Here is a 13,110-nt window from a genome sequence, read left to right on the forward strand (position 1 = left end):
TAAACATGACCACCACTGTCCATGATAAATAATGTCGCTGCAGAGATATATAGCTTCATACATAAAAGAAATGTACTTTTCTTGACCAGTAATCAAGAGTTTTCCTTCTTGATTTCCATTTCAAGATACAGTGCTACCAAGATAGTCACTAGTTACTGCCTGTGGACTTTTAGCGCTGGATACAGGAATTACGTCAAATAAGTGAAGTCAGGGCACCCCTAGAAACATTTTTCCATAGCACTTCAGGTTTGAGATACTTAACTGTCAAGCAAGCTCAGAGCACTTAGAGTGGACTGAAAAGCCAACTATGGATTTTAACCAGACACCCTTTGCTGCTACAGTGTCAGACATTACTTTTCATGAATTAGTGCTAAATACTTTTTCTTTCCACCCATCAGGAATTTTCAGGTTACTTAACAGAAATGGATTATTTCATCAGTGAAACATTCCTGAGAACCAGCTTGGAATTACTGCCCTCATTTTACAAGAGCCAACAACACAGAGGGATCACAGGCCAGAATCTGTGAGATACTTGCATGCTGAGCAAGGTATTCCAGGGCACAAAGACATTTAATTCTCACTGACAGCAATTAGAAGACTGGAAACGGTGAAGCAGTATTTCAGTGTATTAAGGGTCACCTTATCTTCTTCAATTCACGTTCCTATCTCCCTTTTGTCCATCTCTAATGATTAGCTCAAAAAATGGGTTTTGCTGCCAAGACTGCAAGCTGTACAGGGGGAAGGCCTAGCTAGCTTGTGGCTTTATAGAAATATGCATTAAATGGTATTATATGCATATATAAATATGCATTAAATAGTATTATCACTCCACTTTCTACAGTTCTATAATTCTGAATCTCCCCCAAACAAAGACAAACTTCTTTGTGGCACATACTAAAGTTCGCTTGGGCCCTGTGCATATTGATATTTACGGAATCAACATTTCTACCCCAGTGAACCAAGAAAAACTACAGGTGTACCTCACTGGGCTTTAAAAGTCCCAAGTCAGTGGCAGTTTTTGTTTGATTCTGTAAATGAAGGATCTAATCCTGTGCCAGCTGCTAAGCTCCCCGAAGTTACAGGGTACACTTGGTTTGAAGCTAACCAATACATTAATTAGCTGCTATTTCTAATAGCTTCAGAAAATGAAACTTGTTTTAAATGTGACAGTGGTGTGAGAAAATAGTCTGCTTTGAGTAGCAGATACTCACCCCTGCTGACAGAAGTGGAATGCAAATGCCTGCATCCTTATGTTTCTACAGGCTCCTCACACACTCCCTCTCTCTCACACGCACACACACAAAGATTATTTTCAGTCTTGTGTGATATTTCAAGTGAAATCAGTAGAAAGCCACTTATAAGCCATTTTTTAGCAGAAAGCCATTTTTAAGAAACAGAAATCCAAGGAACCGATGCAGTTTTTGGCAGAAAAGAATGCAAATGTAGCATGAAACTGCACATACTGGAGAACTTAATACTGCAAATTACCTTTTCCTGAACTTGATTCAGATGGTTTAAATAGGGAAGATTGAATAATGCTGCTGTCTTATTAACCCCAGGTAGCGAGGGTTCACTTCCTAATTTTGTTTTGGCTTATCATCATCGACATCACCAGGCAAGGCTGCATCTCATTTACTTAGTTGCAAAGAATGAAGAATTGAATTTGGAGAAGAGCCGATTTCTTACAGAAAGAAAAAAAGTTAGTTGCTTCAGGCAACAGTCCCTTTGATCTGCTCATTAACACTTTTCAAATGTTCGCGTGATGTGGGCATTAGGAAATGTCAGCACCAGAGCCTGAAGCCAGCTTGATGCGATCGTATGCTCTGATATTGAGGGAAGAAGAGTGAAAGAACTGTCAACAGTGAACTGCCTTTAAAAAAAAAAGGGGGTGGGAGGGAGGAAGAACAAGGAAAAGGAGTCCACCTACCCCAACATCGACCTTACAGCAAGGAACACAGTCAGGACTGAGGCCTAGCAAGAATGGAGTGCCCAAACCAGCTCAGGCTCACTGTGGAAGGGATTACGTGCTCATGTGGCTCCAGACACTCATTGTGTTCTGTCCGTGACACCTTTTGCCTCCCCCTCTCCCATTTGATTCTGAAGCATGGGAAGCTTACAAGGCTTGAGGGCTGCTGCTTTCTCCTTTGCTCCTATTTTTTGTCCCACAAAACCAGATGCTGCACTCTGCCAGGGAAGCAGAGTCAGAGAAGGTCTTGCCTGTCCCTGACCTGCTGCCTCTCATCAAGGACACCATTATCAAAGCCCAAAGCTGCATAGCCAGAATTGGCAGTAACATGTAGTGTGAGAACCTCAGGTGCAGGAGAGAGGGAGAAGAATGGAGGCATAGTATAATGGTTGGAGGAAACAGACATCAAAACACAAAAAAAGGAAAAGAGTCAGTTCAGTGCAAGAATATATGGGTTTGGAACTCAGTATTGCTGTAGCAGTGAGTCTAAAATTACCTTTCCTTTTCAAAGAAACAAGTGATATCCATAGGAGGTGGGGGGAAGACAACAGAGGGCAGTAACATTCAAAGTGCTGTGGCTTTATTGGGCCCAGAGAAGTCAGGCTGCTTCTCAGTAATAATTTACCAATCATCAAGACGTCCCCAGAAATAGCCAATTACTCCTGTATCAAACACTATATCCAGAAAAGATACTCAGGTAAGTTACCATTCCTTAAAGTAAGCATCAGGAAGGAACAGACTTAAACCCAAGATGAGTGAGAACCAAGGGATGTTTTCTCACAGCTCAGTGCTGCTTTGTGGAGATGTAGCTCCACACAAGAGATCAGCCCAGAAAGAACCCTGCCTTAATGTCACAGTACATCCTTGGCACCCAATGTAGAATCTTCACTCTGTAACTGGTTATAAAGGGCATCTCTTCCCATGAATTGGGTCCTACCTGAGATAACCCTCCAGAGCTCTGCACATGTGCTGATGTAGACCTGTAATGTAAACTGAACTCCTTTCACTTTTAACAGGCACAGGCTGGTGCAGCTAACATTTTAATGTATTACACTAGCATAACTACCAAAAGGACTGGAAATTAACCCTGTAGAACTATAGATCTGACCTCTTTTTTTTAATGTAGGGCTTGAACATCAAAAAAATCCAGAAAGCACCTTACTGATTGTCATTACAGAGTCACCACTGGGAAGAGAATTCCCTCTCTCAAGAGGATGAGATACTGCAGTCACTTCTTACTGTAATGAAAGGAAAATGCCCAGTACATGAAGTTGTACTACAGCATGAGAACTGACCACTGACAAGCACTGACTTCTGAACACTGACCAATATGAAGAGCATTTGGATTTTTTTCACTGCATGTGTAAACTTGATGCTGAAAAACACCCTCAAACATCTACTTGGCAGACGATGAAAACTGCATGCACAACTGAGTATGGTGTGATCAATTGCACTTCCAGCTGCAAAAGACTGATTCTGAGCTAACATAAATTGGAGACACGTGGATTATGTTCTGACAGTCATATTCAGCTAGTGACAACCCCTACTAAGGTGAGGTAAGTTGTACTGAGAGCTCTGGCAAACTAGCCTAGTTGTAGCTGCTTTCTACAGATGGAAAGTGTAGAAACTAAGAAGTGTGAGTTAAGGTTACCTAATTATTTTAAACTAAGAAAATTGGAAGCTTTCTTCTTAGTGATTTTGAATTTCCCTTTTCTACAGAAGACTCGTGATAGAAAACAAAGTTGAAGTAAAATAGCTAACAGACAAACTCCTGAGATATGTGACGGGGCTGTACTTTGAAGAATGAGACAGAAGAGAGTCTTTTTATTAGAGATGAGTTCACAGAGGACACAGAAACCCCAGACCATGAGGATGCAGATGGGAGTTGAGGACTTCTTGCCCTAGGATAGCCTGAGGTCTGACAGACTGCACCCAAGGGTTTCAGCATGGTCAGGTGAGAATCAGAAACAGATTCTTCTGCTGTCCCCAGGACAAGCCCGAGACAAGACAAGAAGTGCAGTAACACCCTGCAAGCAATCTCCATCCCCCAAGTCCTCAGCATGGTCATTGAACTGGATGAATAATAAACATGCACTCTGATGAAGAGAGATGCAATGTATGCAAAGGATTATTAAGACAATAAGGGACTTGAGAGCCCTTAATGGACTACAAGTACCAATTTTAGTGCTAGTACTTCTAAAATATCCTTGATTTCAGGGTAACATCTGCATACCACTATGGCAAACAACTTCCAAATAATAAAAGGTTTTTATGAAAGACTTTTACAGAAATAGAACATGCGCTCACTCAATAGAAAGCCAATGAGCATCAAAGCAGCATGCTGGTGCTGGTTTCCCTGTGTGCAGATCTCAGAAAGCCAGAAGCACTGCTAAGAGTGCAGCCCTCAGCATTGAAGTTGGTCTCTTCTTCCATTTAGTGTGTATGGCTAATGACAGAAAACTCCCTCAATAGACAGCATATGTCACATGTAGCTCTCCTGTTAATTAACCTGTTTCCCATGGTGTCTGTGTTTCCCAGCCTGAGTTTCTCGATGAGTTACCATCATGAGTCAGACATGCATTGACAATTTCCAACAGTCTTTACTTACCACTTTGCAGCAGAGGGGCCAGAACCACCAGAGCAGAGCGAGTGCCACTAAAAGTAGCAACACAAGAACAGCAACAAGCGCTGCTACTCCACTAGACTGCGAAGAAAACAGAAAGACAGTGTCAGTGGATGTTGCAAACAACTGCTGCCGGTATTCCCACTCACTCCAAAACAGCTTCTTACCGAATGATACAAATCCCAAATGAGTAAGGCCCAACTTGAACAAAACAAAGTGTACACTGACTGCTAAGAAATGAGTTGGACACAAAGTAAGTCTCCTCCTGAGTCTGTGATGAGAGATACCCTCCTCTTCTTTCTGTGACAACACAGGTCTGTATGGATTGGTGGATGGAATTTTAAGGAATCTCTCCTAACAATACATATATAAGGCTTTTATGCTTATTGCCCACACACCCGGGGCATTCACACTGCATATGGGTGACATGGTCTAGTGTGACGCTTCCCTTATCTTAAGGTCCTGTCCAACCCAAACCATTGTATGATTCTACATATAGCACACTGAATATCTGTAGTAGTGCTGTTTGAACCTGAACCCACCATCCTGAGATTTTCTGACCAAGTGTTACTGCTTCCAGCAATAGTGCTTTTAGTAAAGAAATGAGCAGCCCATCTCCCACCACCTCAAAACCACATCCTGTAGGTGTTTTTATTCTTACACTTGGTGTTTACTGCTGCTGTGCTGGTTTAGTACAACACTCAGAAAACAGTGCAACAGTGGCCTTGGGAAAAGAGAAGTTGTTTAGACTTCAGGTGGGGAAAAATGAAAGGAAGCTAATTATTTTAAACTAAGAGAATTTTAAGCTTTCTTCTCAGTAATTTTTGAATTTTCCTTTTCAAAGAAAACTTGTGATAGAAAATGAAGTCACTAAGGCTGGTATACAGTGTGAGTTTCTGTCAAAATGAAAGAGGTTGTACCGGAGATACACCATTACAAATGGAAGGTGAAACTGAGCTTTGTTCCAAGTTTAGAACAGGCTGCCCAAAGAAGTTGTCAATGTTCTATCCCTGGTAGTGTTCAAAGTCAGCTTCAACAAGGCCTGGAGCAACCTGGTCCAGTGGAAGGTGTACTTGCCTGTGGCAGGGAGTTTGAACTGGATGATTTTAAGTTCCTATGCAACCCAAACCAGTCTAGGATTCTGTGATTCTAAAGTAAGTACATGTAGGTGCCGTGAGGCATACATGTTTACGAGAAGAAGGTGGGATGTGTGCCACGGTGCCTAGATGCCACGTATCTTTTGTTTGTTTTCACTGCAGCACCGTGTGTTTGTTAGGGGAGGCTATAACTTATAACTCATCTACACCAACCAGCCATCAGCTGCTCAGCTATCAGAATTAGTGGAACAATTCCAGCAATGACCCATTTTTTGAAGTTGCCCATCTGCTACTATGGAAACAGCAGCTCTCCTTGTGTGGAGCCGTCTTTGCTGCAACATGTATGAAAGGCAACGAAAAAAATAGAGGGTGAACACAAGTACAACAATTTTTTTTTGTCAATGCACATCTGCACTCTTTCCTGTTAGTGAAAACTTCTGACTCAGAGAGTACAGCAAAGGGAAGACTCAGCAGTGCCGTATGATGCTTTGCATCGATGCTTTGTTTTTACCTGTCTGTGAAATCTTAGCCATTTTTAAGGGGGCACAGAGACAGACTGGACATGGACTAAGATAAAAGCAGCCCTCTGCTAGTTTCCAGCATCCTCCTGTGACTGTACTGGCCTTACATTACCATGCCGAGAGGCTGCTTCAGCATGTCTTGGGGTAAGATTGAAATGCTTCTGAATGATAAAGCCTTTAAACAGAGAAATGTGATGGGGTAATATGTGTTTCTTCAGCTCTCAATTCATTCAGGCTTTCTTCCTGCAACTGAAGGGCTGAACTGACATGACTCTGATCTCTACAGTTACAAAAGTATTTAGGTTTTGAATGAACAGGAGAAAAATATCATTTTTTCTCTTAGGTTAATTACCTATGAGCAATAAGTTGGCAATCTCAGAGCAGCCTTCCAGTATCTGAAGGGGGTCTAAAAGGATGCTGGAGAGGAACTCTTTATTTGGGACTGTAGCGACAAGGACAAGGGGTGATGGGTTTAAACTGAAACAGGGAAACATCAGGTTAGATATAAGGAAGAGGCTCTTTACTGTGAGGGTGGTAAAGCACTGGAACAGGTTGCCCAAAGAAGTGGTAAATGCTCCACCTCTGGCAGTGTTCAAGGCCAGGCTGGACAGAGCCTTGGGCAAAATGGTCTAGTGTGAGGTGTCCCAGCCCATAGCAGGAGTTTGGAACTGGATGATCTTAAGGTGCATTTACAATCCAAACCAATCTTTGATTTTATGATTCTGTGACCAAATACTATTGGAAGAATATATGCTGATGAGCAGCAGGTACTGTTCTGTATGTTCTGTGCCTGACAGAAAAACTGCAGTCAAGTCACTTATTAAATGAGACAAATGTCAAGAAACAGGGTATCCATGCGCAGCATGCTTTCCAAACCTCCAGCCCTATGTAGTAGCCTAGTGTCAAACTGCAAACATTTCACCTCTCTTGCCTACATAATACAGAAGACACAGGAAATTAATGGACAGTGGGAATGTGAGATAAGAAATTGGATATATTACGTTAGGAAAGTCACTGACTGCGAAGTATGTCGTTTACCCTAGAAGCTGTTGTTAACTTCTAAGCCTATGAAAAAACAGCCAGATGTTCACACTACCTTAACCCTAGGCTTAACTTAAGTGCTACAGCCTGTGCTTTGACAAAGACTATCTCCTCTAATTAACAGGGTTGAGAGCCTGCGCTCCATATCTGGGTAGCAAAGTCAGGTATGTAAAGTTACATGGCATTAGTATCCTCCCATAGGATTACAACCATCTTCACTACCAGGCTGAAGTCTGAAGGTCCTGTCTACTCAGCTTCAGCCTGCTTCCACTGATCCCACAGCGTGTTGGAATGGGACTGTGCTGAAATTGGACCCCAAGTGACTGTCTCACACCTGGCTCTTACCAAATGATTACTGTTACAGTGAGCAAGTCTCTGATGGCATGGAAGCTTCCCAATATTTTGAAAGCCTCAGCTGCACATTGTGCTAAAGTCATTTGTTGTAATATATTTAGCAAAATATAATTCCCAAGCTCCAGAAAAATACAAGCCCTGCCCAGACCACAAACACACAGACACTACTTGGATCTCACGGGCAGAGCCAGCTGAAGTACCCTGGGAGAGGAGAGTTCCAGGGCTTTTCCTCTACTTAAAGAGTTCTGCAGATGGTCTAAATCAGCAACCCCTGAAGCAGCTAGCAAAACACATGCAACACCAGTGAGAGGAGAAACCCTTAGAGCCTACATCAGAAAGCAAAGGTAAAACTCCAAGCCTGCCACATGAGACACAGCTTTTGTGTGTTATAAGGGAGTCTCATACGATACGTATAGCAACGCTTCACTTACATAGGGTCCTGCAAAAAACGATCTTCCTAAAATAAATCTGTTTTCCACCTTAATGGGAAGAGTTAAGGCAATTGTTTTATATAACTGCAGGAAAAAATCTTGTCTGTAACCCCCACATACACACACTCTTCATCAGAGAACTTAACCAGCTGAAAACCCTTTGTTGTATGTTATAAAATAGATTCCAAGTGTGTGTCAAAATACAGAGAAAGCATCTTAGGACATACATATATGTGAGCACTACACATTAAGAACTTAGGTATCAACAGATTCTGTCTATTCTGTATGTGTCTGCACAGGTGTATTTGTAGCTGGGTGCTCCAGATGTCCACCAGGACTTGCCATGCGCTGAGGTTCTCTGCACTGAGAGGTTGTGCAATGGTAAAGCCAAAAGAGAAACTGGATTTCAGGATTTTAGACTGATGTTATCTGCTTACTTACACACTCTGAAGCTGTGATTGTTAATGAGCTGGACATGAAAGATTGCCCTTCACTCAAACTCACCAACACTTCCAGAGTTCTGTGAAGAAAGAAAGAGAAAACAAAGAATCAGCAGCCATAAAGCAGTCAGTAACAACACATATATGCTACAGAGGCACTTGTCCATACAGACTGTGTTCAAGAAAGAACATTTTCCAAGAGAGGAAAATGGGAGTCAGGGATCTGAGCTGCTCTCGATGTCAGGAGTGACTTGGCTGCTACAGGGTTGGACTTTGGGGCATTCAGAAACCACTTTTGGGTACTGTGGTGAATCCTATTGGGAAATAGTCTGCTTGATAGACAGCTATCAGAGTACAGAAAAACCCTTTACTACTTTATGGGGCATAAAATACTCTGAAAAGTTTTACGTCAAATCAAATGAAGTTCAGCTGTAAAAATAACACTGTTCTGTCTGTTCAATCAGCAACTCTTTAGTCATAGCAGACATTATGGATAAAAATGTCGGATAATTATAAATGGTCAAGACTTTCTATAAATAGCACTCAAACACTGCTTACAAATAGTATGTGGTTTACATTTTACAAATTAACCTTAGAAGAAAACAACACATGGTGCATGTTAAACATAAGACGACTCTTCAGCTTCTCTGGCTTGGATTCCCAAGATTCAGACAGTTTATATTATGCATAGATGTAATTAAATAAAAATATAGATATCCATGAACTAATAACATGATTAATCATTTATACCATTCTTATATGTCATGAATTTTTATTCTGGCACAACTGCTTTTGTCAATATGGAGTTCAAAGCTATTTTAACTAATTTGGCTAATTTCTTTTTTCAGTTTTAGTAAAAATGAAGCAAGTTGAATCCGCTAAACTCATTTTTAAATGATCTGTGTTATGAATAATTGATCTAACAGAAAGAATAACTCTCATTTATTTCTAACTATTGTTGGAATAAGTGAATCAGAACAGATAAAAAATTTATTCAGTTCCCTTCCACCACACTAAATCACAGAATCACAGAATCACAGAATCCCAAGGGTTGGAAGGGACCTAAAAAGATCATCTAGTCCAACCCCCCTGCAAGAGCAGGGTAACCTACAGTACATCACACAGGAACTTGTCCAGGCGGGCCTTGAATATCTCCAGTGTAGGAGACTCCACAACCCCCCTGGGCAGCCTGTTCCAGTGCTCTGTCACTCTTACAGTAAAGAAGTTCTTCCTGATGTTAACGTGGAACTTCCTATGTTCCAGTTTACACCCATTGCCCCTTGTCCTATCACTGGATATCACTGAAAAAAGCCTAGCTCCATCATCCTGACACCTACCCTTCACATATTTGTAAACATTGATGAGGTCACCCCTCAGTCTCCTCTTTTGCAAGCTAAAGAGACCCAGCTCCCTCAGCCTCTCCTCATAAGGGAGATGTTCCACTCCCTTAATCATCTTTGTGGCTCTGCGCTGGACTCCTTCAAGCAATTCCCTGTCCTTCTTGAACAGAGGGGCCCAGAACTGGACGCAATATTCCAGATGCGGCCTCACCAAGGCTGAGTAGAGGGGGAGGAGAACCTCTCTTGACCTACTAACCACTCCCTTTCTAATGCACCCTAAGATGCCATTTGCCTTCTTGGCCGCAAGAGCACATTGCTGGCTCATGGTCATCCTCCTATCCACCAGGACCCCCAGGTCCCTTTCCCCTTCACTACTTTCCAGCAGGTCAACCCCCAACCTGTACTGGTACATGGGGTTGTTCTTCCCCAGATGCAAGACTCTACACTTGCCCTTGTTAAATTTCATCAAGTTTCTCCCCGCCCAACTCTCCAGCCTGTCCAGGTCTCGCTGAATGGCAGCACAGTCCTCTGGTGTGTCAGCCACTCCTCCCAGTTTTGTGTCATCAGCAAACTTGCTGAGGGTGCACTCAGTTCCCTCATCCAGGTCATTGATGAAAATATTAAACAGCACCGGTCCCAGCACCGACCCCTGAGGAACTCCACTAGTCACAGACCTCCAGCTAGATTCTGCGCCATTGACCACAACTCTCTGCCTTCTTCCTTTCAACCAGTTCTCGATCCACCTCACTACTTGATCGTCAAGCCCACACTTCCTCAGCTTATCTATGAGGATGCTGTGGGAGACAGTATCAAATGCCCTACTGAAATCAAGAAAAACCACATCTACCGCTCTACCATCATCCCTCCACCTAGTCACTTCCTCATAGAAGGCTATAAGTTTGGTCATACATGACTTCCCCCTCATAAAACCATGTTGGCTGTTCTTAATGACCCCCTCATCCTTGATATGCCTAGTGATGGAGTCAAGAATAAGTTGTTCCATCATCTTTCCAGGGATGGAGGTAAGGCTGACCGGTCTATAATTACCCGGGTCCTCCTTCTTGCCCTTCTTATAGATTGGTGTGACCTTTGCCATCCGCCAATCCTCAGGCACCTCGCCCATTTCCCACGACTTACCAAAGATGATGGAAAGTGGCCTAGCAATGACCTCCGCCAGCTCCCTCAGCACCCGTGGGTGCATTCCATCCGGACCCATCGATTTACAGATGTCCAGTTTGCATAGCTGATCCCTAACCCAATCCTCATCTACCAAAGCAAACTCCTCCTTTGTCCTGACTCCTTCTGGGGCTATAGAAATCCGGGGCCCTCGGGGAGAGTCTGCAGGAGTAAAGACAGAGGCAAAGAAGACATTCAGCACCTCTGCCTTCTTTATATCCTCTGTCTCCAGGGTACCCACCTCGTTCAGCAGTGGGCCTATATTGCCTCTTGTGTTAGTTTTATTTGCTATGCATTTGAAGAAGCCCTTTCTATTGTCTTTAACCCGACTAGCAAGATTGAGTTCCAAGGAGGCCTTAGCTGTCCTAATTGCCTCCCTACATCCTCTAACAACTGTCCTATATTCCTCCCAAGCGGCCAGCCCCTCCTTCCATAATCCATAGATTCTCCTTTTCCACTTGAGTTTGCCCAGCAGCTCCTTGTTTAACCACGCCGGTCTCCTAGATCCCTTACTTGACTTCCTACTCATTGGGACGCTCCGATCCTGAGCTTGGAAGAAGCGGTCCTTGAATGCTAACCAACTATCTTGAGCCCCTTTACCGCCTAGTACACTTTCCCATGAGACTTCCCTTAGCAGTTGACTGAAGAGGCCAAAGTTGGCCCTTCGGAAATCCAGAACTGTGGCTTTGCTAGGTATTCTATTCCTCCCACACAGGATCCTAAACTCCACCATCTCATGGTCACTGCAGCCAAGGCTGCCATTGACCGTCACCACTTCGACCAAACCCTCCTTGTTGGCGAGTACTAAATCTAGCAGCGCTGCTCCCCTAGTTGGTACGTCCACCATTTGCATTAAGAAATTATCATCAATGCACTCGAGGAACCTCCTAGACTGTGAATGACTGGCTGTGTGAGTCTTCCAGCAAATATCGGGGTAATTAAAGTCCCCCACGACGACTAAGGCATGTAGTCGCGAGGCTACTTCCAGTTGCCTGTAGAAAGCCTCATCAACTCCTTCGTGCTGATCAGGAGGTCTGTAATAGACCCCCACAACTGTATCACCCGTGCCAGTCTGCCCCTTGATTCGTACCCACAGACATTCCACTTGCTCCTCATCCGAACTATACCCAAACTTTTGTTGATTTTTTTTTTTTTTACACTTGATGCTTTTTCCCATGTTTTGCTTTGCCACTTCAATGAGAAGTGCTGTGGGAAATTTAAGCACAACAACTTTGCTTGACTTTGGCTGAAGAACCCTCCTGATTGCAGTGCAGGAGGATCCTATGCTGCACCGTTTCTGGATCAGGGACTTAAGCACACGCTGTGCTGTTGAAACACAGCACATTCTCAAGTGTCCCTGAGGAAATGTGTGCATTTAAACTCTTTAGCCTTCTGGAGATCTGTGCACCATAAGCATATCACACCAAGCATCCAAGTCGCTAACCTACAGCCCAGTTACACTGATGTGACTCACTCTGCTGGCCTGGGGTCACATCCTCCTGCACCCAGGTAAAAGCACTGCATCACCTATGACTGGGTGTAACTCAAGCACAGAATCATTGCATGACTCCAGAAGAAAGGGAGTAACTGAATTCAGCCCATAAATACTGAGGAATCCACAACACACACAAATATTTTTAGATAGCAACTTTTCAGTTAAACACAAATTTAGAGAGGAAAGATTAATCTCTTAAATGTTTTCTTGTCCCCTGTTAGCCTTGTTTTTTTTTAAAGCAAGACTCAGAGAAACATCCCACAGGCTGTGCACAAAGTTCCAAGAGCGGTTACTCCTGAGCAAGGGCATTCACTGCAGTCACACATTTCATAGAATCATAGAATTACAGAATGGTCTGGGTTGGAAAGGACCTTAAGATCATCCAGTTCCAAACCCCTGCTATGGGCAGAGGTGCCTCAACACTAAACCATGTCGCCCAAGGCTCTGCCCAGCCTGGCTTTGAACACTGCCAGGGGTGGAGCATTTACCACTTCTTTGGGTAACCTGTACCAGTGCCTCACCACCCTCACAGTAAAGAACCTCTTCCTTATATCTAACCTGAACTCCCCGTTTCAGTTTAAACCCATCACCCCTTGTCCTATCGCTACAGTCCCTGATGAGTCTCT

At 43.3% G+C, this 13,110-nt stretch overlaps 1 protein-coding gene across 1 annotated transcript in view; it reads right to left on the minus strand.

The window, feature by feature from the left end:
- Positions 1–13,110, minus strand: part of ANTXR2 (ANTXR cell adhesion molecule 2) — a 108,526-nt gene that overhangs the window by 41,474 nt on the left and 53,942 nt on the right. The window contains exons 11-12 of the mRNA XM_065685549.1: positions 8,475–8,553; positions 4,575–4,670 (exon numbers count right to left, since the gene is read on the minus strand). Coding sequence (XP_065541621.1) covers positions 4,575–4,670; positions 8,475–8,553 — 175 coding nt within the window. The remainder of the gene's footprint in view (positions 1–4,574; positions 4,671–8,474; positions 8,554–13,110) is intronic.

Source organism: Lathamus discolor, chromosome 1 (genome assembly GCF_037157495.1).
Source record: "Lathamus discolor isolate bLatDis1 chromosome 1, bLatDis1.hap1, whole genome shotgun sequence".
Classification (NCBI taxonomy): Eukaryota; Metazoa; Chordata; class Aves; order Psittaciformes; family Psittacidae; genus Lathamus; species Lathamus discolor.